The sequence below is a fragment of the Thamnophis sirtalis genome, unplaced genomic scaffold (genome assembly GCF_051295495.1).
Source record: "Thamnophis sirtalis isolate CommonGarterSnake01/CBP01778 unplaced genomic scaffold, rThaSir2_p1.2 scaffold_8, whole genome shotgun sequence".
Taxonomy (NCBI): domain Eukaryota; kingdom Metazoa; phylum Chordata; class Lepidosauria; order Squamata; family Natricidae; genus Thamnophis; species Thamnophis sirtalis.
Window position 1 is genome coordinate 38,579,146 of NW_028261388.1, and position 26,820 is coordinate 38,605,965.

The window sequence follows — 26,820 nt, forward strand, 5'->3', positions numbered from 1 at the left end:
GTATATATATATATTTCAATACCTAAATGCTGTTTCAATTAGTTCGACCCTGGTACTAAGCTCACCTCTAGCACTAAATAGTAATATAGTTTGTTTCCTTTTGCTTTCATCACTCTCTAGACTCAACTACCAAAGTTTAAAATCATGGTTAATGCCGTTACCTGATTTGTAATGCCAGCCACTGGGGCCTATTCAACAAATCATGGCTTTGTTTGACGAATTTAGCCATTTAGTATAAGTGACTTTCATCTGTGTAAATCTTGGTGCATTATTTTTTATTTCTCCAAATTCTGAATTCCAATCAATTTTGGATAGTTATTTTAAAAATCAATTAAATTATTGTTGCTGTATCCAGAATGTAACATAGTGGCAGAATCTGAAGGAATGAAAGCTAATAGTGAATTATTCTTTGTTGAAGAGAAAGGTGCTATCGTGATTCGGCTTCTCCTCACGAGGCTGTTATTGGATGCAATGGAATTTTTCAATTGTTCGGTCTTCAATCATATATGCTGTCCAATTTCCCAGAGCCACTGAGAGTCAGGCATCTTACTATATAAATGTAGTAGATTATAATTATTATTATTATCCTTCCATTTTTATGAAAATTGTAGAGAAGATAGTATGCAATCCTAAAGGCCTTGCAGGAAACAGATGATCGCTGAACTTTTCCAGTTTGTTTTAGGCTGTGTTATAGCACCAAGATGTGATTAATAGCATGTAGGGATTTGTGGATGACCTCTGGTGGGCTATGTTTGTGGCTCCATCCTAACCCTTTTTAATTTCTTGTTGACTTTAACACCATTGAGTTGGGAATGCAAGCCTCTTCTTTGGTGGTTTTCTTCTTTCCAAGCCTGGTTTAGATCCAGGGGTGTGTGTTGGGCGGGAACGACTTAAGCTTCCCCTTTGTTATTGCTATAGGGAAAATAATGTTTGCGTGAATATATATATGTATGTATGTATGTATGTATGTATGTATGTACGTACGTGTGCACGTGCACGTGCATGTATACATATACATATACATATACATATACATATACATATACACATACACATACACATACACATACACATACACATACACATACACATACACATACACATACACATACACATACACATACACATACACATACACATACACATACACATACACATACACATACACATACACATACACATACACATACACATACACATACACATACACATACACATACACATACACATACACATACACATACACATACACATACACATACACATACACATACACATACACATACACATACACATACACATACACATACACATACACATACACATACATATATATATATATATATATATATATATATATATATATATATATATTTAGTGTCACAACCCCTGGTAAGCCCCAATTATGGGAGGAAGCTAACAGCTTCCATTATCTGTCAATCGGCTCGTCACAAGAGTCCATCACGACAGAAACCCAATATTTTTACTGTTGCCTTTGTTACACATTTTGTGTTATATTTGTGCTGATAAATAAATAAAGGGAGACTAGTATAGATCTATTTCAAGCTATTTAGCTCTCATCAGCTAGCCATACCCTGGGTTCGAATCCCAGTAAGGGTATGGCTAGCTGATGAGAGCTAAATAGCTTGAAATAGATCTATACTAGTCTCCCTTTATTTATTTCTCAGCACAAATATAACTATATATAACTATATCTATCTATCTATCTATCTATCTATCTATCTATCTATCTATCTATCTATCTATCTATCTATCTATCTATCTATCTATCTCCATGAATAATATCCAGATAAGTATGAATAAATGTGCATCCTTTGTAACATTATGCATAAATAGAACACACATTCTGTCTCCATAGATGTGGATTGCTTCTTGTTATAAATGGTGTTGTCTATGCATAGAGCCACATGAGTTCTATCATGCCCATATTCGAGCACTCTTTAAAAAACTAGCCTTTTACACAGACTAGGTTAAATGATGGACTGGCTCTGGGAATTATGAGAAATATGCACGGTAGGTTTTGCTCCTTAAATGAATAATCTTTTTAATGCTGGAGTATTTACTTAAAAAAAAGCTTCACAAAGTTTTCTGGGATGGGATAGACTACAAATATAAATACTTGAATAAGGTCTGAGGTTGCTAAGATTATAACGAAAAATGAATGTAATAAAACTCACAAAAAAATAATATAAATCCAGCCAAAACAAAGTCTCTTTCATTTGCCTTTTGTTTGTAAATGTGTTTCTAAAACAAATTTACACTTTATTTTATTTACATAATTAAAAGAGTTATAATTTTTACAGACAGTAAAAGAAGCTGATTTATAGCTGCCTTTACTATATTGTTACCACTTTGGCTGAGGCATATTTGGAAATACATTTAATTTATATTAAGAGCTTTTCCTACCTTTCTGAATAAAAGTGACATAGATTTTTTTTTACTATGATAAAGTGTATACTTTTCATTACATATGAAAAATCTATTTTAGATAATTATTGCATTGTTAAATAATATGAAAACAACTAATTCCTGGAATGAATTTGAATTTTTTGTTTGTTATGCTTAATGTGAAGTCGATGGAAAATTTTAGAAATGTGAATCATCTGGAAAAAAATAAGCTTTCTGTACCAATTTTTCTGATATGAACCATGATTTTAAATACATTTAATTTATTAATACATTTATTTAAAAAGGAGGTGTTTTCTGTATTTACAAACCATTTTGCATTTCTATACTTAGAACTTTTTTCAAGTTTCTACAGTTTATTTATTTTATTGATTGATGGCATTTATATAGCCACACATCTTACCAAAAGCAACTCTGGTTACCACTTAGATTTCTTCATATTGCATTCATAGAAATGTTTTGATGAAAGATTACATGCCAGCAATTTGTCTACTAAGATTTTGTTCTAGATGACCTGTTTTTGTGTGTCTGTGTTTGTAAAGGGAGCAAATCAACCAGACCTTTAAAAAAAGTAAGATATGGTACAAATTCTGGCTGAAAACAAAATAAATCTGAAATGCACAGGATGTCTTTCAAGAACAATGAGGGAATTAAGCATTTTAAAGTTTTTAATATTTTTCTTGCTATTCTTCAATAATCTATTTGCCTGGTTTTTTTTGTTTTGTTCATTTATTCAATTTATAAGGTGCCTCAAATTATTGTTGAAGTGAGTTAGATGATATGTACCAGAGTAAAACAATAAAACAAGTAGAAAAACATCTATAAATAACTTAAAAACTATACATTACTGAGGAAGGAATCTCCATGAACACCAAGGAATATTGCATTAATGCTAAATAGGCAAACAAGTCACTCTACCTCAGAGTCTGCTGAGAAAACCACATTTTTTTAGGTTTCCTGAATGATGGCTGAATAAGGAGAGTATAGACCTCAGAGGAGATGCTATTCACAAATCAGGAATGGACTGAAAGTATTTTTCAGACCTTCAAGGTACCCCAGCTCAATAATAGAAATGTTAGTATTCAATGAATATGGGCTATAATAACAGGTTTTTGAAAACCTATCAGCATTTCCCCCCCTTTTATCCTCTACCAAATAAAATTAAGGTGCAGCAATCTTGAGTTTCTCTCTCTTGTTTTCCTGTTTTCCCAAGCTAAGTTCACATTTTCCTAACAGTTGCTGTCAATTTTCTTCAAAGCTGTCTATCTACTTCGCCTACACTGAGGTCTCTTAGATTAACAATTTTAATGAAGGGACCCGCATCACGCCGGTTGTACTAGAATTAATAGAAAAGGCAGATGTAATAGCATTGAGGCAGTTCCACAAATAACCAGACCCTGAAACATGAAGAGTTTTCTGTATGATTACTCATACCCTTGAATTTCATCTGAAAGCTAACAGGCAACCATTCAGCTTTCAGATGAAATTCAAAGGTATGGGTAGTCTTATATAAACATAAACTTTTTTGAGTTGATTCTGTCATGTTAGTCTGATCTAACTGGTCCTCAGATACATAAAAGGATGTGTTCCATATGGGCCCCATTAATTTTTATTCATTTATTTCTGGAATTCTTATGCCACCCGTCTTAGTGATACAGTGACTCTGGGTAGCTTACAATGGGATAAAAAGTAAAAAAAAAATTCTACTTGATAATTAAAACATGGCGACATGTTTAAATATTTGAGTTAAAATTCTTGATTTAATATGAAGTATGTTTGTTGACTGTGGAAGAGAAGCACGAAAGTCTTTTTGTAACCAACTGATACACTTTCTACAGCATGTAAAGAAAGAGTGTGTTTGTTTTAAATTAAAAATAAAAAAATTATAAAAAAGTAAAAAAAAAGTTCTACCAGATAATTAAAATTAGAGGAATTAAATAGAAAAGCTAAAAACCAAGATGACGGGCAATCTGGATAGGGATCTTCTTTGCCCAATCAGCCATCCAATGTACCAGGCCCTTTTGAGGCCCCAGGCCAAATAGTTTTCAATTTTTTCTGGAAGACCAGGAGTTTGGGAGATGGACCTCGCCTCCAATGGGAGAATATTCCAGAGGGCGGGCCAAATAAATTTTGCTGCCATCATATATGTAAAGAAAAGTTGAGGAAAATTCTTACTCAGAAGTGTGGTTTCCCTGAGAAGTGAAGATTGAGTTTGTTTGAGAGCACCTTGCTACAAGAAAAAAAATGAAACGGTGATGCATTTGTACCTTTATTAGCAACTTGATTTGGCAAAATGAATAAACGAAACTTTTTATTATACCATACCATCCTACACACTCCTTTCTCAGGTTTATATGCCATACATCTCATGAAATAGACTGATCCACAAAACCAAATCCATGAAATTGACTTTTCTTCAGTACCACAAGACACTGCTATTTTTGTTCACAAATACTAGACTAGAGCAACTACCTCTCAGGAAAAACTAAAGTAAGTGGCTAGCTAGTGGCTTATTTGTTTGTTGTTTTGTCAGGAGTGGATCTTATGAAATACAGAGATATAGAATTAGTGTCAGGTCTCTTCCATGAAAAAAAATGCTACAAGGTGGGCGTGAGATAATCCCTTTACAAAGCAATAATATCTCTCTGGCAGCAAATGTAGAATTTCTAGGAGATTAGTGCATTGAACCTAATAAGAACTGAATGAAACTTTCTGTAAAGGGAAACCTTCACAGATAGTGAGTCAGGTTTGGCTGGGACCTCAATTGAAATCCTGATTTAGGTAATCAAAAGTTTTATTTTCATGTACAACCTGTTAGTCCTTGAGAGATCATTGATGAGAGAAACTATAAGTGTTAGTTTTACTTCTGCTCCTTGGGACTTAAAAATAATTTTGGCTACATACAATCCATGTTCTACTGGAGTCTTTGTGGATTTGTTCTCTCCCTCTACTAATTTTTATACATGTTTTCTTCCTCTTCTCAGATGACAAAGGCCTTCATATTGTCTTCCATTAATATCAAGTAGCCTGAGAAAATCTGCTGCAAAGGCAATTGGTTAATTCCTAATTGCAGAGTGTTGATTCTGGATTCATTGTCTGGGGCAACAACAGATGAGTTATTTATAACTGTAACTTGGTTCTGCCAAAGACTTGGTTTTTTAGCAGTCATGTACTTCCTGTAAAGTCTTTAAACTTGTGATTGCCGTTAACCCAAACAAGCACACCTCACAAGACTTGAAATGCAAACAAGTTCTCTCAAAATTGCAATAAATTGTATTTATATTAATAAAGTTTATTCTAATTTAGATATGCCATAAAATTAAAATATAGACTTTATGCAGAGAGAAGATTTTATAACCAACACAAATCCATGTATTTATTTCTAATCTAGGAACAGTTTCCAAATTAATTTACATTCTCTGTCAGATATATCCTTGAGACACAATTCTAGATAGCAAAGTAGATCTCCCTAACTCAGTATATTTTGTGGGAAATATACATGGTTTCATAAAGTTTAATAAAAATATAAGTTGAATTGTGATTTCAACTTTTAAGATTAGTTTTATTCACATATGATCATTTTTCAATTTTTTTGAGATTTACAATATTATTACATTTTAAGAAAGAATGATGCAACCCAATCACTTCTTTTATAACACAAACTTTAATTCCCCCCCCAATTTTTTTTAACATATAGATAATAAGCATTTAATTTCCAATCTGGTATATTATTGAAGTGTGGATGGAAACTGAAATGTGCTCCATTTGTTCCTCTGATGCTGGAAGTTTCTTTATGCATGTGTTGGTCTATGCGCATGGGCAAACATATATACTAAATTAATATATTTTATACCAATAGAAAAAAGAAGTGTTTTTATTTTCAGAATAATAGTTTAGTCACTTTTTAATGTTGCTCTACCAAATGTTGCTTAAGTACAATTTCAAATGACTATAGTAAATCAAATCATCATGTACAGCTGCAAGTTTCATGTACCTTTCTTCCAACCATGTTCCACAATTAACAACTGCATAAAAGATACAGGTAGTATTGCAATCCTGTAAATAATCTGCTATTTTCCAAATCTGGTCCATTCTGAATGTGAGTATTCATAATCATAATCGCCCGCCATAATACGATCTAGCTAGATTTGTAAAAGTATGAAATTCCAAACAGAGAGAGAAGCTTACATAGTAATTAAGAGGATAAGAGAGAACGGAATCAGAACAAAGAAAATTTGCTCCTAGGTATCTGCTCTCTGGAAAGAATAGGTGGAAGTCGGCCACCATAACCTTCTCTGTAGAAAGAGGAAGGAAGAAACTTTACAGCTTAGATTCACACCTCTCCAAGCTCCAGGTCGACATCTTAGCCGGAATTGTCCCACAAGTTTATTTCAAAGGGAGTTTACTGATTAAATGTAGTAATATGCTTGGATTTTTTTATATCTATCAATATTATCTCTAGATTTTGTGTTCTTTGCACTTGTTCAATGAATTGTGCATTTTGGCTTTATGCAACTTGGGAGAAAATCAGAAGGCTGAGCTCAGCTTCTCTAGCTTTCACACCTTCCAAAGCTGGATCCTGAATTGCTTTTTGGACAACAAGTGCCATCTTGTGTAATCAAATGCAACATCCACATCTAAGTGGAAGTTTTTCATGTCTGTATTTATTGTATCTTGTCAGTTTTGCTTCTGCCTTTCACATCTATATTATATATATAGGCGATGTGGGCAGTGGAGTGAGGTGCTGCTCATAGAATATTGCTGTACCACTGTAGGCGTTTCTTCCGCATTTTCTCTGATAATGGAATGGTGGTAATTTGCTTCCAAAGAGTATCATTGATGACATGGTCACTTAATGACCAACAAACTATGTGCATGGCATATAATGCTCAATGCATTGGTAACTGGCCAGTACTCAGCATTATATAGCGCTGCTGGGTGCACTGTTGTCTCCACCTTGGATTTTAGACAGATTGGCATGTGTTGATCACAGAGCACACTAGTGATCTCCTTCCACCAGAACCATGCTTTGTTCACTCTCGATGCTCCCATCACTTTGCAGACGGGATCCTAGGTAATGGAAGGAGTTGGTCTTCACTAGATTGTCACTGCTGACTTGTATGGTGGTGGTGATTGGACTGGTCTCTAACTATTCAGTCTTTTTGACGTTGAGGTGAAGGGCAAATTGGCAAAGGCAATTGTTCCTTAGTTGAGATAATATCCATAACAATGTTGAAGCTTGATGAACATCAACTTTCACAGTAAAGCTTTCAGAAAAACTGACAGTGCATTTCATGTGACAGCTGGTATTTTCATGCAGCATCTGGACCCCTGTTATGAGTTACTTGGGCACTGTGGTCACATAATGCATACCAAATTAACTGATGCAGAACATGGTCAAAGGCCGTTTCAGGATTGAGGGAAGCCAAATGAAAAGGTGTCACTTTTTTCTTAGTATTTCTCTATACGCATGAGAACTGCCAAGATGGGGTCAGTAGTACTAGAGGCTTTGACAAAGCCATGTTGATTGGTACTGATTTTTATGATGTCATGTAAACGCTGGTTGATGAGCCACTCAAAAATTTTCATTACGTGTTTTGTAGGCAACATTTTCAATAGTTTCGGCAATCTGATGTATCGCCTTTATTCCATAAGAGTGTTACTGTAATGCTCATGGCCCAGTTAGTAGGCATGTGGCCAAAGTTCACTATGACATCAATGAAATTTGTTAGCCAATAGGGACATGGTGGCTCAGTGGTTAAGACACTGAGCTTCTCAATCAGAAAGGTCGGCAGATCAAATCCCTAACACTGCATAATGGAGTGAGCTCTCATTACTTGTCCCAGCTTCTGCCAACCTAGCAGTTCAAAAGCCTGTAAAAATACAAGTAGAAAAATAGGAACCACCTTTGGTGGGAAGGTAACAGCATTCCGTGCGCCTTCTGTGTTTAGTCATGCTGTCCACATGAGTACAGAGACGTCTTTGGACAGCGCTGGCTCTTCAGCTTTGAAACAGAGATGAACATCGCCCCCTAGAGTCAGGAACGACTAGCACATATATACGAGGGGAACCTTTACCTTTGGCTAACAATAAGCTTATATGATAAAATTTAATATAGCCTATTTTATAGGTAAATTATCAATCCCCACCCCCAATATCCAGGTGGCAACAAGTGAAAACAAAAGAGCAGCCAGACAATCACCAGCAACAAAGTGCTTTAGGTAACTGTATTAATATTGCTGGCACACATATAATTGAAAAAATCGTTCCTGACATACAAGAATCCAAAGATTGGGTGGGTGGGTGGGGGGATGAACAGGCCCACACTGCCACTTTCAATCAGGACATGGATATCCTGTAGGAAAAAAATGTGGCAAAGGAAATCTTGGAGTCTGGCTATGGCTATAGGCTGGAATCAAAGTGACGGATAGCTACCATGGGTGAAGTTAAGGCAGACATTTTGCACTGAAATTTGGAGATTGCATAAAACACCATTTTGTTGGAGTTCAATCTGCTGCAAACTTTAACAATCATTGATCATTCCAGATATACATATTTGTAGCCCTTAATTGCATTTTCTGATGGTAGAGCAAAAGAGTGTGTGTTTCAACTTTATTGCCAGCAGGTGGTTTCTGAAAGATCTCAGTGGGCTTTGTACTTCCTGTGAAGGCAGGCAGAAGAACAAAGCCTTCTCTCTTGTCTTTTCCTTGTCCTGCTATCTGTTCAATTGTGGTCTCCAGCCTTCTTCGTCATCCCCAACTGGCTTACAACCTTGGGGGGAAATGAAGCTGAAAGGAATACTTATCAATGCCATCCTTCAGGCTCTGCTCCCAGTTGCAGGTAAGACAGGCTTTTCATATTCTAAGAAACTATTCTAAAAAATTATCTTCCCCGAAATGGACGAAAGCGCAAGCTTCTCTTGCATGTCATAGTCTCCTTGTACCAGGAAGGAAATCTCTGTGTAAACTTTTAGTTACGTCTCCTTGTTAAAAATCAGCTACACATTTTGTTCAAATTCCATCACCTTGGATCAGTGCTTTTCATAAAGCTTTATCACCTAATGAAGAGAAGAGCTAGGCTGGCAGATGGATTACATTTTTTTTTTTAATGTCCTCTGGTTTTGGCCTGGAAGCCATGTGAGCTGCTTCTATTTGCAAACAATGTTGGACTAAAAAGGGTATCTTTTGGCAATGCTGTCTACCTACTAATAGTGCACTGCTCCAGCAGAATTTTCTAGTAGTGTTATTCATGAGGGATAGACTATCCATAGGCGTCAATGGGAATGTCATGTCTTATATTTGATCAGGGAAATGTCACGTTGCGACTTATATGGCCTTATGGTTACTCAAAAGATGCACCTCTCACTTCTTAGAAATCAGTTGATTATGATGGTGTTGTCTCAGGCATATAACGTATTAATCAATGTAGCACTTGGAGGTTTACAAAAAATAGAACATACTTATATTAGGGATGAATAAAAAGAATGAACAAATAATATTTTGCAGATTTAGACTAAGTACTATATAGACTTATAAGTACTGAACATAGTGAGAATAACTTTGGAAAAAGAAATAAATCTCATTTTTAAACACTACGTACTTCTGTGATGCAACATTAGCATTTCAGTGGTTGAAATCCAATGGACACATCTTGAATAATCCCAGTGCACATGATGGATTTTTTTGAATAAATATTCCTAAATTTTAGAAACTTGTTAAATTAGATAAAAGATCATAGATGTATTAATTTGTTTTAAAAATTAGTCAGAAAATCTTATTTAAATTTCATTTGCAGACTATTAAGTTTTAACTATTCATCTTCTTTATAAGAGAGCTGGATAACATTTAAAACCAACAGAAGTTAAAGGGGTCAAATTTTATTCTTTTCATGAGCAACATTATACAGAAGATACATGCAAACATCTTATGTTCTGTATTAGTGTGTCCTGAAAGCAAAGAAAACAAAATGCAGCTTTGAGCCTTCTGGATCCCATCACATGCAAATATGTTTTTACCTATTCTAAGAAAGATTAATCCTATTGTATGTGTACATGTTGAATTGTATCATTGCAAATGGTAAAATGCTCATTTTACAGTAAGTAAAACACAAATACACATTCTCTCTCTCTCTCATGATTTTCTGAATTGCAACATAATGCCCACTTAATCCAAGGCTCATATAAATCCAAAAGTAAAGAAGAAAATATAATAGCAAGAAGAAATGGAATATATTTCCAACAATACATTATGCCTTTTATCAATGTATTGTAATAATTTGGGTACTGTTGTTCTGCAATTAAAAAGTCAGCTTTTGAATTTCTAGTTTTCTAAGATTAAATGTTATTAGTCCTGCTTACTAAAATTATTGATTAAAATTATATCGACAAGTCTTGAAAACTATTGCGCCTTAAAGGATAGGCTTTGGATACATCTACCTGACGCAGCTTTGTTCACAATCAGCAGATAGCTTTTCAAATACTTTGGCCCTCTAAGCATCAAAGCAATATCATATGCAAACCTTTTGGAAAGAAAATATAAAATGTTTGACTTCAAAGATGCGTTCTGCTGAAATACACCTTCAGTCTACAGTGATATAGCTGCAGAGAGAAGAATATAAACATAGTGTTGTGTGATAAACTTTAGTTCAGATGGTGTCTTTCAACTTTGCAAAGTATCTTTCTCATTGATAACCAACTATTAAGCAAAAGTATATATATCACTTATTAAAATTGATCTTAATATATAATAAATTGCTAAATATATTTTTTATGGAAGTAGTTCCTGATCATAAGAAAAAATAAGCTTTGTAGACAACACAGTGTTGACATAGCTACTTGTATAAGTGTTGTATGCTACTTGTAACCATGTAATTCACTAATAATGTATGAACACAATAATGTTCCTTAGTTAAAAAAATACCGTATAATTGCAAGGATGTGAAGTATTTTTCAGCTTAAAGTCATATTTATTACATTAATCTACAAACAATCTTCGTGGAATATTGGGCGTATTAGATATATACATAACTAATTACTTTTATTTCAGCAAGACAATAGTTGTCTTTCGTAGGCTGGCTGTACTGGGTTTTCAAAATGAACATAAAATCTTGATGGTCTTGTATGTGGTGTACATATAATTGATAGGATTAGCCGTACTATTAGAACAAAATGGCCATTTCCAACAGCTGATTTTGGATACCATAAAAAAGCAGGAAATTATTGATTATGGTATTGCATTTTTATTGACAAGGACGATGAGTAACATTTATGTTCTTTTGCTTTATGAAATGCCAAAATAATTTGACATTCTTTAGGTATGAGGTGTGTGTGTGTGAGAGAGAGAGGGGGGGAGGGAGGGAGGGAGAGGGAGAAAGAAATTCACAGATACACAGATAGAGATTACTATTCAAAAGGTTTGGGATTAATTTAATAATTTATTATACAAGGTTATGTATCTGAGCTTGAATGTCTGTCTGGGGAAGTCTCCTCTTTTCTGCATTGTATTGGCATTTCTGCAGATCAGGATTAACACTTTTATGTGCTCTCCTCTGCTACCAGGATCTTTGTGTGATTTGACTGCAGGAGAGGAAGAGAGGGAATTTTGAACTGCCCTCCTAGCCCTACTTTTAGTAGCTCTCTTAACACACCTGCAGATGTTCTGCTTTATATACAATATATGATTGCCTGTTACCCCCAGTGTTCTATTTAAACTTTTATTTCGAGAACAAAAGTAGAGAAAATACTGAAAGGTGTTTTGATTATTTGAATTAATTTTAAACAATTCAGGCAATTCCTACCTAATACTTATTCCAGATGTAAGCTACCATAACCTCTTTTGCACACGACCATGTAAAAGTGGCTGCTTTTGTAAATGATACCGTAGATTTAAATTTCATAAAACTGATCCATGCCACACAAGAAGATCAATTAAGTTTAGGTATCTGTTAAAAATCTCATAACTTTATTTTTCTTTGAGAAAAGTGATCCTTCAGTTGTGTTTCTCGCTTAGATCTAAAAATGAATGCTGGAAAAAGATACACAAAAATAAGCCCTATTAAACTTCATAGGGATTGCAGTTTAGTGTACATTTCTTATATACAAATATCTCACAAGTAAAGCATGATAGTTTCTGAATTCGTTAGTGCCTCAAAAAAAAAAAAGGAAAAACAATGGGCTTCATTAAATTTATTTTCAATTATCAATGTGATCTATTATGCATTCTTCTGTGCTCAAATATGTATTTAGAAATGAAACATTCTTTGTATTTTGTTTCAGTCCTCAAAATTAGCCAATTAAAAATAATTGTCTTAAATCCTAAGGATTATAAGATATAGAATCTATTTCTCATTGAATATTCATTGTATAACCTAAATTTCTACCTCATTTAAAATCTTCTTTGTACTTAATAAAACAGAATACATTCCATGAGGAAATACAGGTCAAGAGGAAAATTAAATGCTCAACAATTATGAATTAAGTATATAGATTTCTCAAAAGCTAAAATGAACCAGAGAAAGTAATATCTTTAATGTTTTAAGCCTATGTCTCTCTAACCCTCTTTCCATATAATATTAAGATTGATTTTAGTTTTCTGTATTTAAAACCATTTTTGACAAGTTTCTAAATAGAAACTGTTTGGATTTACATATGTCTATTTTACTGCTGATTTTGAAATGGGAATTTATTTGAATTTTAGCAACAGCATTTGAATGTTGGTGAATGTACAGCCTTCTCCAACCTAATACCCTTTAGTTCAGAGGTGGGTTCCTACCAGTTCGCACCTATTCGGTAGAACTGGTTCGTCAAATCTACCGAACCGGTTAGAAGAGGTTCCACCAGTGGACCTGCAAAGCAAGCCACACCTACAGAAGAGGTTCCAAAATTTTTTGAAACCCACCACTGTTTTAGTTGTGTTTGGATTACAGCTTGCAGGATTTTAAGTCTTAGCTGGCATAGTGTGATTATTATCTCTGCATTCTTCAATGCTTGTCCAGTTAGTACATTGGTGATTTACATCCCAGAAAAGCAGAGCTTATTGTGTGGAAGGGCACCATGAATTTTACATTAGGCTGAATCATGTTGACCAACACTTTCTATGTTACAGGATGGATTTGGTTTGAAGAAACAACCAAACAATAATGAAGTGCAATCAGTTAGGAGAAATGAGTCTCTTTAAAAGGGGATTGATATGTATTATTTTAATATAGCAATAATTATTTTTAAGTAACACAAATATGAGTACATAATTGTGCTGATCTTACGACTGCTGACATTTTAAAACAGAGAATTCTGATTAAATGTTTTGTTCAAAACCTATTATTTTGATTTGCAATTTAGAATATAAGTTAGCGATTATATTGGGTATTAGTATTATCATAAAAGATTTTTTATTCAGAATTCTTCTTTGTGACATTCCATAGAATACTACTGGTTTATTCCAATCATTTTGATATAAGAAACTCCTCACCTCCTTGAAGTGTTTAAGAAAATCTTACAATTTTCAGTAGAGTTTATCTGTAATGATTGTAAAAGCATTCCAGTTTTAAAAGGTAAATAGATAATGCACACGGATACTGTAAAATTCTTATGGCATGTTATCTTACTACAGATAGTCTCTTTTAATGCCACAGAGACCATTTGCAATCATAGTGGTGATGAAAAAGTAACTTTACGACCAATACCTCTATTTATTACCTTTGTAATTATGTGTCAGTTAGTATGCATTGTCTTGACCCATTTTTGTCTCCTCACACAGAAAGATTGCCTAAACCAGCAAGCTCTTTCTGAGTAGCTATTCTCCACTGTGTAATGCATTCCTAAAAAGTGCTAACTGCAAATTAACAAGTTCAGCTGTCTGATCTTAATTACAGCAGTAGATTAGCTGCTGCCTGAAATTGACAAGACCCTAATAAGATTCACACTCAAGATTTTCTTTTGCCTTTTAAGCAGCTGGTGGCTCATAGTCATCGGTGTCCTAGGGTTAGCACATTCTTTTTGATATGTGTTCTTTATTCTGTGCCTGCTTACTCTCTTGTAATCCCTTCCTCTCCAAAGAAGGTAACTACAAACATCATTTCTTTTCTTGCTAGTTAACCCAGTGCAGGGTGAGCATTCCAAAGACTGTGGGAATGTGGAAAAAGACCTATAAGATTTCCCCTTTTTTCCAGCTTCTTCGTGAGTTGAGTTCCAGAAAGCTTTGCCACAATTTGGGCTCACTAGGCTGTTTTGAGATCAATCCTTCTGATGTCATAAAGCAAAAAAACTGAAGTAAAATTGTAACCAGAGTCACAGCCCTGTGAATTTTCACTCAGTGACTGCTTTGCTATGTAGGTCTAAGCCCCAAATATAGTTGCTAAATAAGTGTTACCTGTTTGCTGCTCACTTACTATTTTCTTTTAAAAACTATTGTATATCATTACAGTTTTTATTGATTGGCCAAAGGTCATAATAAAAAAAAATCAATTATTTCTAACAGACCTTATTGACAGGAGGTCAGTTTTGTACAGCATTTAAAAAAAATCATAATATAATTACAAAACAGTCATAAACAAATAATAGAAATGCAATCCATATCAATTCATCCAAAATGTAAAAAAATATAGTTTTTGTTTTTCTTTAGCAGTAGGCAATCAAAATAAGCAACCAGATTTAACAAGAGATAGGAATAAAGCAACAGACAATAAGAAATGAATCCCCATTTTTAACAATAATTTATTGGACAACTATTTTACAAATTAAAAAGTCAATAGCTAAAATTAATATTGTTGCTGGATTATGAAAATTGAAAGAAACATTACTTTTAATCTTGTTAGGAAATCAATGAAAACTATCATTCTTATTTTAGGTAAACTTATTTTAGCAAATTTTATAAACTTGGTTTTGCGGAAATCAGTTATATTTACAGGTTGTCCTTGACTTACAACAGTTCACTGAGGGACTGTTCGAAGCTACAACAGCACTGAAAAAAGTGCCATGACCATTTTCCCACACTGATGACTGTTGCAGCAACTCCATGGTCACATGATTTACATTTGAATGCTTGATAACTGACTCACATTGATGATGGTTGCAATGCCCCAGGGTCATTGTAACCTGACAAAGTCAATGAGAAAACCGGATTCACTTAACAATCATGTTACTGATTTAGCAGCAGTGATTCACTTAACAACTGTGGCAAGAAAAGTCATAAAATGGGGCAAAACTCACTTAACAAATGTCTCACTTAACAACGGAAATTGTGACTACCTGGATAGATTTTTCAATTTAGGTTTACCATGTTGTATAACATTATGATTTAGTGTGATATATGAACCATCTGGATCCATGATGGTGAACCTTTGGCACGTGTGCCAGAAGTGGCATGCGGAGCCATGTTGCCTGGCATGCTCGGCATTGCCCATTCCTCTTCTGGATTTCTGACGTGCATGCGCGCATGATGATAAGCTGGTTTTTGTGTGTGTGGCGGTGCCGGAAACTAGAAGAGCTGGTCTTCCATTTTCCAGCATGAGCATGCATGCCGGCCACTAACCGGAAGTCTAGATGGCCAGCGCGTATGCTCCCACCAGAAACCAGAAGTGCATTTTCTGGTATGCGCATGCCCCCTGGACAGCTCCTCTTCTGGGTTGTACCCCAGACGAGCGAGCACACACCCTTTTTGGCACTCAGCCATCACTGATCTAGATTCTCTTTATTGTTCTGAGGGTTAAAATGGGCAATAATGGAGCTATGGCATCTATTTGCAACTGAAATTTTGGGCTCAATTGTGGTTATAAGTTGAGGACTAGCTGTATTTAACACAACCTAAATTCAGTTTCTTGGGTTATATTTCATATAAATTTCTCTGGAATTTCTCTAATTCTTTTTAGACATTTTTCTTAAGAGACATGGGAGGCTAGACTGACAGGAATACTGTATTTTTTGGAGTATAAGATGCATCAGAGTATAAGACGCACCAAGGTTTTGAAGAAGCAAAAAAAAAAAAAAGTGTGTGCACTCTGCGAACCTCTCCAAAACGGCTCATTTTTCGTTAAAATGGGCCCGTTATTTTAAAAGGGCATGAATAGTCCTTACGAGGCTTGTAGAGTGTTCCTGGAGAGGTAGGGGAACAAAAAACAAGCAAAAAAGTCCCGTTTTCGCAAAAATGGGACTGTTTTTTGTCAAAAAAAGAGCATTAGGAAGCTTATAGAGTACTCCTGGGGGCAGGGGGGAGGGCAAGCTATGCATGGCCATTTTGGTGAAGGGGTGGGGTTTCAGGAGGCAAAAATGCTGTATTCAGTATATAAGACGCACCCAGATTTTCAGCCTCTTTTTTGAGGGAAAAGGGTATGTCTTATACTCTGAAAAATACGGTAGTTCATATATTGTACAGGTAGTCCTTGACTTACAACTGTTCATTACTGACTGTTCAAAGTTACAACGGCACTGAAAAAAGTGACATGATCATTTTTCATAGTTACGACCTTTGCAGCATCCCCATGATTACATAATCAAAATTCAGATGCTTGGCAACTGGTTCCAATGTATGATGGCTGCAGTTTCCTGGGATCACGTGATCCCCTTTTGCAACCTTCCAACAAGCAAAGGAGAAGCCAGATTCACTTCACAACCCGGTTACTAATTATCAACTGCAGTGATTCACTTAACAACTATGGCACGAAAGGTCATATAGTGTGCCCAAACTCACTTAACAAATGTCTCACTTAACAACAGAAATTGTGTTCGTAATTGTGGTCATAACAACAGAAATTGTGGTCGTAACTACCTGGATACATGATTCAATTTAGGTTTACCATGTTATATAACATCATGGTTTAGTGTGATCTATGAACCGTCTAGATTCTCTTTATTAATCAGAAAGTTAAAATGGGCAAGAATGGAGTTATGGCAACTATTTGTAATAAATGAAAATTAAATCTGGGCTTTGTTTTTCCTATTTTTAAAACCAGTGACTAATAACATAATTATACTCCGGTCAACTGAAACAGAGGTGGCAGTAACCTCTAGTTTTAATTTTGCTATTGAACTATAATTCCCAACCACCTTCCCCATTTTGAGGGCTCTAGGCTTTTCAGCACTAGGGTAAAACATGCTACCTTTATAACTGAGGAATTGGGGCTATTTATACATTCATGGGTTGCATTAATAGTTCTTTAAAGATGATAAATTTCTAAATTGCTTGATATTTTTCACGTATAGCAAAACCACAGTTTTGATAGACGAGATCCCTTCATCAGATCTATGTAGTACAAGCGATTAAACATGATGATGAAAGCTATATGTAACATTTCTTGTAATGTTCATTATACTAGGCATTTTAGAGAAAAACTGCTAAATATTAATTTCAATTTATTTTTGCTTTCTTTTCAAATGAAGCTAATTTACCTACATCTAATCACTATTTGATTCAAATCCTTTGAAAATAAAATATATTGAGAAAAGAATATTTAATGAATCTGTTAATGAATAGAGAATTTTCAGTCATATTGTTATTGACCAATAACAAATGATGTAGAAACTTGACAGAGAAATGTGCATTTTACCTTTAGATATTATCTAAAACAGGGTGTCAAACCTGTGTTGCATGGCGTCATCACGTGACGTATCACGACTTCTTCCACTTTGACAGTTTGACAGTTCTGATTTAAAGTAATAAAATTTCATGCAAGAGATTATAAAAGCTGAAAGGCAAATGTAATAAATATATGAATATACTTTATTTTTTTTGTTTGCAAAACACTTTAGTATAAGGCTGTAAAGCATGGGTGTCCAATCTTTGGCTTGCCTGGGCTGCATTGAGTGAAGAGAAATTGTCTTGGACTGCATGTAAAATATATAATATAGTTGATGAGTATGAATAACAAATTCCTTTTAAAAAACTACCGTGTTTCCCCCAAAATACGACATATCCTGATAATAAGGCCATGCCACATTTTTCTGGTGGGCAAAAATATAAGCCCTCCCCCACAAATAAGCCCCCTGGACAACCCCCCCCACCTCCGATCAGGCAGAGCGCCGCTCACCAACTTAGCAGTATCCCGAAGGTGCCAAGCCACAGGAACCGGGGGGTGGCAAAGGTGATTGTGTTGCTTGCCGCCTTTGGGATACTGCTAGGTTGGTGAGCAGCACTGTTCCCAGCTGAAGAGGGGGGTTGCTGGGTGGCTGGTCTCTTGTGAGCGGGCTCACAAAGAACCAGGGCACCTCTGCTACCGCCGCCGCCATCCCAGCATGGCTTTTTTGGCAGCTTCCAAATTGAGTCTTCCGGCAGTGGTCGCTCTGGGCGTATGCTCTATGGTTGTGGACTGGCTATTGGCAGAGCGTACAACAATAGAACATATGCCCAGAGGGCCACTGCCAGAAGACTCAGTTTGGAAGTCACCGAAAAAGCCATGCTGGGATGGCAGTGGCAGCAGTGGCGGCAACAGAGGTGCCATGGCTCTGCAGGGAGAGCTGGGCCAGGGCATCATGAGGCTGGGAGGTGCATGAGCGGGAGCAGAACAGCCACTCATGCAACCCCCCTCTCCAGCTGTGCAGAGTGCCATTCACTGGCATTTTGAAGGTGCCAAGCCATGGGAGCCGGGTGGTGGCGAACAGGTGCTCCCGTGGCTTGGCGATACCCCTAGGTCAGTGAATGGCACTGTGCCTGGCTGGGAAGGGGGTTTGCCAGGTGGCTGCTAGTGAGCGTGGTCGCTTCATGGCTGTTGTGTTGCACTGCTGCGACAGTGCAACACAGCCATTCAGCCATTCGGCTGTGCCCGGCTCTTTGGGAGCCCCTTGCAAGAGAGCAGCTGCCCTGCAACCCCAAAACAATAAACCCTCCCCTCATAATAAGGCCAAGCCATATTTTGTGTGTAAAAAGAAAATAGGACCCTGTCTTATTTTCGGAGAAACACAGTATTTATATTACAATCTTGTGGGGGCAGCATTACTAACTGTCTAAGATCGCATGTAGCCTGGTCTAAAGCATCTCTTATAGGAGAGAAATATTCCTGCAAGGCCAATTTGAATTTAACTAGTGGAGTTCCTTGGAAAGGTTACAAGTCTAATATTTTAAGGGCCTGATTTATTACAGTAAGAAACCATGAAAATATATGTTGCAATAATTGTAGTATTTTCTCACACTATAAGGATTGTGAGAGAAATGAATAATAAATGTCTGGCTAGCTGTTCCCTGCTTTCATCAAGCATTTAATCAGAATTGCACGAAAGAGACATTTATAGAAACTCTTCTTAGCATACATAATTTTGCTAAAATTATATATAATGGCAAAAAGTTGGCAAATGTATAGTGAAATGAAACCATGAACTAGACCATGGTTCCAATATTTGCTGTTAAATTTCATTATAAATGCAGCGGAATTTTGCCCCTGAAATCTGTGTTTGGGGGTTCGAGTAGCCTCTGGAACAAATTTGGCATTCCCACAGAAGAAAAATATATGATTACATAATCATTCATGTACCAGTGTCTATAAGTGGTGTTTTTTTTTAATTCATGCAATATTTTCCCAAGCAGATTCCAGAGTTATTTAAGCAATAAAAATTGAAAAACTGTAAATAAAATAATAGTAAAATATATACAAGGAAATACATCAAAACTCTGCATGTTTTGAAAATGATGTAGAAAAAGTCATTTGGAACTCACAGGACAGTGGTGGGTTCCGGATCCCGGTGCAACCAGTATGGTGCAACAGGGCCGGGCGTCTACCACATGCACGCACGCATGCGTACTTACCACCCGTGATGCTCCAGCTGCTCGGAGGAGCATCGAACAGGCGCCATACCCTCAATGCACATGTGCGGAAGCCCCGGTCGGCTCAAATACTGGTAAGGATGGGCGGGGAGGGTTCCTCCAGAGCACCGTACCGGAACGGTGCCTGATGCTCTCAGAAGGCACCAGTACACTAATACTGGGGCATTCCGGTTGTATCCCACCACTGTCTCAGGAGTACAAGCACAGTAGCTTTTTAAAGCTGCCTTATCTCTTTTTATGCTTACTTATGAGCAATACTTACTGTAACTACTCATAAATAAGTAAACATTGGGGCTTATTCTTAGGTAGGTACTGGAAATAGAAATTCACAATCTTGTATATTTCTTATAATTGGTTTCCACATGTCATCTATTTGTTGGTGCAGTTCACATTTGTGTAGTCATTTGCAATATGCACACTAAGCAGTGAGAAAAAATTACCCAGGTCATATGCTGTTTTTACAATAAAAAGGTCAATTTCCCCCCTCCTTCCTTTACTTCATTCTTTGTTTACTGAGACTTCTGTATAGGTGTCTCTGGCTACTTTCCTCAAGAGTCAGTGGAAAATATTTGTTTCTATAATAAACTCTATTATAGAAAATGGATGACAAACTGTATTGTCATTTCAACTGAAGCCACCCACACTTACCTAGTTAATCTAGGATTAGCCTGTTTATTATTTCATACCAGCTTTGTCCACTTAGGAGGTTGTTTTCTTAGTTTCATTTAATGATTATGTTAGAATTGAGGTGAGGTAGAGACTATCCATTGACAGAAGTGTCTGCTGGAAATCTTTTGAAAACAGCAAAAATAATGGGAATTCTGCTCAATAAACTAGGGAGCTCTGTTAAGTGAAGGTTTTATTTAGATGAGTTAACATTTGTAATTATTACCTACACCCGTCTCATCCTGGAGCTGTATTACCTCTTTAACTGTTCTGCATTTATCCTTTTGCTTCAATTCCCATAAGGAGGTAGATGCCAACATCAAGTCTTTTTATTAATTTTGAAATGAGTGATGTTGTACTTTAAAATATCAAGTGCTGCAAAGAAAAATATAGTTAGTCAAAACCAGATTCAAATAGAAATATGCTGTATGGACATTGTGTAGCTCTGTTCCAGCATAACAATAACATTTATATTTTCTCGCTAGCTTGTACTATAATTATGAACTTTCAGTAGGGTAATAGGGTAATGTTAAATTGTGTCTGATTCTTGATGATTGCCTCGACGCGTCCTAGCAGTTTGCTTGGCAAGGTTTTTAAGAAGTGGTTTGCCACTGCCTCCTACCTAGGTTTCAGAGAAAGTGATTGGGTGAAGGTTGCCCACGTATTTTGTACAGTGCAGGACTAGAATTCACAGTCTTCTGGTTTTTAGCTTGAGATGCCTTAACCATAAGGTGACCAGACGTCCCGATTCTCGTGGGACAAGCACGCTTTTGCACAATTTTTCCCATGTCCCGGAGCATTCTTAAAAAGTCCCGGTTTTTGTGATCGGACCCGGAAGTAAGCCTGCCCCGCCCCCAGCCCTGTATACCCGTCCCAGCCGGCCGGTATTTTGTCCCTTCTGTCTCCCTGTTGCTCAGAAAAGCAACTCTGGGAAGGTCCTTTGCTAGCAGGCAAGTTCTAGGACGCCTGCCGCCACCAAAGGACCTTCCTGGAGTTGCTTTTCTGAGCAACGGGGAGACAGAAGGGACGCAATCTCCTTTCATTCTCCCTCTGCCTCATTCACTCGTTCGGGCAGCAGAGAACGAAAGAAAATTGCATAGCCGAGGACAAAGGAGCCTGCAGCCTCCTTCATTCAAACGTTCAGGCAGCGGGGATGGGGGGGCCTTTCTCGCACGCCTTCTTTCTCTGAAACCGCGCCGGATTTAGCAAACCGGGCAGCATGTGCCCTTGGGATTGTGCAGCAGCCGAAGATTGCCTGGTTAAAAAGGAGGAAGAGGAGGCTCCACTAGTCCGGAGCTCATCCGCGGGGGCAGGGATCCCCCCCACACACACAGGGAGGGAGGAGAGACAGAGAGAGAGACAGAGAGAGAGAGACACACACAGAGAATGACAGAGAGAGAGACAGAGAGAGGGAGGGAGGGAGATAGAGGCAAAGAGCCACACAGAGAGTGAGAGACAAACAGATACACACACACACACACACACACAGAGAGAGAGAGAGAGAGAGAGAGAGAGAGAGAGAGAGAGAGAAAGGAGGGAGTGTTTATGCACAGAAGGGAGATTTAAAACTTCGGAGTGAATCCAGGAAGAGGGAAGAGATGGAGGACTGGCTTTTCGTTCCGATTTCTGAGCCCCCAGCTGTTAGTGACAGAGGAGGAGGAGGAGGACGAAGGAAGAGGTTGCATTTTTGTCAGGCTGAAAGCCCTGTGGCGTTTTAAAGAAGTCCCGTTCTTTTTTTTTAAGCACGAAAGGAAAATTTTTCAAAAAGCCCGGGGAAATGTTCCTTGCAAAGCATCATGGTCACAGAGAATTCAAATGAAGATGCTTATCTCCCCACCCGGCTCGGAGTCACGCTGAGTCCCATTCAGAGGGCGGAGGGACGCTGTGCTTTTTTTTGTTTTGTTTATGTTCTCACAACCATGCAAAGGTGGGTTTTGTGCTACAAGGATCTTTCTTTCTTTCTTTCCCTGTCTGCGGTTCCGATTGCAGTTGCTTCGGTTTAAAGCACCGTTTCTCATTCCTTGCAAAACTGGGGCAGGGCTGCCTCTCCTTGCAGCACTCTCGGTTGCAAAATGTTCCCCTGATTTGGTTTATAAGTTCGCAGCAAGGCAATCCAGCAAATAGGAAAGTTTTAATAAGACTTTCTGAGTTTATTTGGTCTCTGCTGCCACCCCCAACCCCAACCCCTCCCAAGGAGGGAGTGGGAAGGAGAGGAAGGAAGGAGGGATGGGGGAAGGAAAAGAAGAAGAGAGGGGGGGGAGAAGATGCAAGGAGAAAAGATGGAAGGAAGGAGAAAGAAGGAGGAAAGAGAAGGAGGAAGATGGAAGAAGAAAGGAAGAAAAAGAAGAAGGGAGGGAGAAAAGAGGGAAGGAGGTAGGAAGAAAAGGGGAAGAGAGGGAAAGATCAGAAAGACAAAGAGGATGAAGTTTATAGGTAAGAGGAAGGAAGGAAGAAAGAAAAAGGGAGGGAGAGCGGAAAGAAGAAAAGATGGAACTAGAAAGGAAAGAAGGGAGGGAGGGAGGAAAGGGGAAGACAGGGAAAGAGCAGAAAGACAGAGAAGGTGAAGGTAGATAGGCAGAAGGAAGGAAGAAGGAAGAAATAGGAAGGAGGGAAGGTGAAAGAGTGGAAGGAGGAAGGAACAGAAGCGAAGAGGAAGAGAGAAATGGAAAGAGCAGAAAGACAGAGAAGATAGATAGGCAAAAGAAATGAAGCTGAAAGAATGGAAGGAGGAAGGAAGAGAAAAGGAGGAAGGGAGTGAGTGAGGAAAGAAGAGAGGATGGAAGGAGAAAGGAAGGAAGAGAGGGAAAGAGCAGAAGACGGATAAGGTGAAGGTAGATAAGCAAGAGGAATGAAGAAAGAAGTGAGGTGTCTCAAGGAGGGGGAAAACATTTAGTGACCAAAGTTACATTGGCATTGAAAAAAGTGACTGATGACCATTTTTCACACTTAGTGACCATTGCGACCATTTTTCACACTTAGCGACCATTGCAGCATCCTCATGGTCACATGATCAAAATTTTGTTTGGCAACAGATTCGTATTTATGATGGTTTCAGTGTCCTGGGGTGACCTTTTGACAAAATATAAAATTTTTAATCAAGCCCCCCCCCTCCCCATCAATGGTGTCCCTCTTTACCAATCTGGTCTGAAAATCTGAAAATCTGGTCACCTTACTTAACCACTACACCAAGCTTGGTCTCAGTGTTTGTTTAAGATAATGTAATAGCTGAATATTAATTTTTACAATATTTTTGCTGGTTAAGTTAAGCTAACTATCTGTTAAAAGTATAATTCTCAGCTGTCCTATCCTTCTAACAGCTATAAGGTATTTTAAGAAGTATTGTGCTAATAAAAATATGCGGTGAAATTCTAATGCAACCACATCTTCAGGTTTAATGGAATGGCCAAGTGTGATTAGAGACGTAAGGAATGTGTCTTCGCTGCAGAAGCTGTCAGTGTACATGCAAAGCAACAGAGTAATAATAATCATAATAATAATGATACTAATAAGAAGCGGTAGTAGAGAAGATGAGAAGGATAATAATAATACTACAGCCATATAACATGGGTGAATATACTTAGACAGAAGACAGAACTGAAAGGATTAGGTGTTCAGCAGAATGATGGCATAAGGGAAATCTGTCTTTATTTTTCAGGTCATGGTAGTCTACAATATGCTAGAGCCATTATTTAATCGTCAAGAGAATCTCTATATGCTTGGGAAGCTGGGATGATGGATCATGGTATTATATTCTGACTATTGGTCATTTGTTACTCTATATCAGTGTTTCCCAACCTTGTCAACTTGAAGATGTCCGGACTTCAACTCCCAGAATTCCCCAGCCAGCGAATGCTGGCTGGGGAATTCTGGGAGTTGAAGTCCAGACATCTTCAAGTTAACAAGGTTGGGAAACACTGCTCTATATAACTACCACTCATAAAATGCACTGGGGTGGTGGTGGTGTCGCATTTCAAAGTAGTCTATATTATCTTATAGCTCCATTAATTAATGTATGATTCAAGGATGCTGTAATTATTTTTCAGATTCTATATTTAACTGCTAAGTGCAACAGCTATTTGAATTTCATCAATGCAGACCTTCTGATATCCTGGCCTCCGTGTGCTTTTCTGTCCTTTCCAAATGCAGATCTCTTTATTTGCAGATTTTGCTCTCTGATCTTGCTTGCACCTGCAGCTGCAGATTGTCCCTTCAACTCTTTTTTGATACACACAATATATCTCCTACCCGGAGCATAAATGCAACACCACCTGTGCAAAACTAAAAAGCAGCAGTCATTGGAAGCATTTTTAATACTTTCTAGGAGGAATTCTATCTATCTTTTGAAAAGGTTGAATAAGTCCTTTATGTCACATACATACCTTGAAGTATTTTGCCAAAACAAAGCCATCCTTTTGTCTGACAGATGTAATGGTGGCTATTAATGTACCAAGTTGAAAATCTCAATGGAATAAATGAGACTTCTAAAAATTATGTACTGGTGTTGTACACAATGCACAAAATAGCTGCAAAGGATGACATTAGGATAGAAACATATTTACTAAATAAAGCTGTTTAGATAGAAATAAATAAATAAATAAATATGCTAGAATTATTCCAATTCAGAAATGTTTTTTCTATAAGTGCCTTCTATGTGGTGTAATACATTGTAAGTTGGGGCTCTTTCTGTCTCTGTTATTATTCGTTGCTTGTTGATTGTATGCTGCTTCCTGAGTCCTGCTAATTGAAAATGCTTATCCATTCTGTCATTGGCCCTTACGGCTATGTTGTTATTTTTAGAGCCAGTTGAATTTCATTTTTAAAAATATCTGGCTACGGTTCAGTATTCAAACCATTGATTTGGGGATCTTTCTATATAAATCTTCCATTTATTTATGTTACTTCTTTTTATGTCTTTTTCTCCAATTGGTTCATTATTTAATACATTATATATTTAATTATTATTTATAATTCTAATTCATTAGAACAGAATAGAATAGAATTCTTTATTGGCCAAGTGTGATTGGACACACAAGAAATCTTTGGTGCATATCTCTCAGTGTACATTGTACCTTAACTGAGAGAGAATGACTAATCCAAAATCACCCAGCTGGCTTTCATTTCTAAGCCAAGAACTCAATTTCCTGATTTCTAGCACAGCAATTTTTCCACTGTATCAAACTGGCTCCGGATTACCATCTAAATCATTTATTGAGCCACTTTTTCCTAAAAGATTATCTTGATTTTTAAATTTTTCTTACATCATTATCTTTTCCATTTAATTATTATACCAAGTTTCTTTGCTTTGCTTATTTAGATATACCAGAACTTTGTGTGCTTGTCTTTCATACACCAAGACCAAAATTTCCTAGCATATTCCAGATGCTAGCTTACTCCCAATTTATCATTTCAACTGCTGTTCATTAGTATGACTTGTTTTACAGGTCTGTCACAAGTCTTCCAAGTCATGATAGAGTCATTCACCTTCCACAGTATCTGCATGTACATGTACTTGGATAATGGTAATGTTGCTTGGATTCCTGTTAGATATCTACTTGATATTACGATAATTTATTTGTTTGTTTTTAACATTTATACAGCCACCCATCTTTCATTCACTTTTGCGTCACTCTCAATCAAAAATTAAGTATCTGAATATGATCCGAATACCCAATTTTGGAAACTATAACAGAGTACGGGCTTTGACATCCTTAAAAAAAAAATATAGGTATCGTATTTTTTGGAATATAAGACACACCGGAGTATAAGACATATCAAGGTTTTAAAGAGGTAAATTAAAAAAAAAAGTTTTTGCCTTCTGCAGACCTCCCAAACTCTCTGCACACCTCATTTTTTGTGGAAAATGGGGCATGCAGAGAGTTTGAGAGGCCTACAAATTGGGGGCTGCCCCCCCCAAAACAAGAAAAAATCGTCCATTTTTTTCAAAAACGGATCCTTTCCCCCCCAAAAAAAGGGCATTCATAAC

At 37.0% G+C, this 26,820-nt stretch overlaps 1 protein-coding gene across 1 annotated transcript in view; it reads left to right on the forward strand.

Moving 5' to 3' along the window:
- Positions 1-8,784: 8,784 nt before the first annotated feature.
- CD247 (CD247 molecule) overlaps positions 8,785-26,820 on the forward strand; it is a 45,533-nt gene continuing 27,497 nt past the window's right edge. Inside the window, exon 1 of the mRNA XM_087722096.1 lies at positions 8,785-9,267. Coding sequence (XP_087578222.1) covers positions 9,009-9,267 — 259 coding nt within the window. The 5' untranslated portion in view covers positions 8,785-9,008. The remainder of the gene's footprint in view (positions 9,268-26,820) is intronic.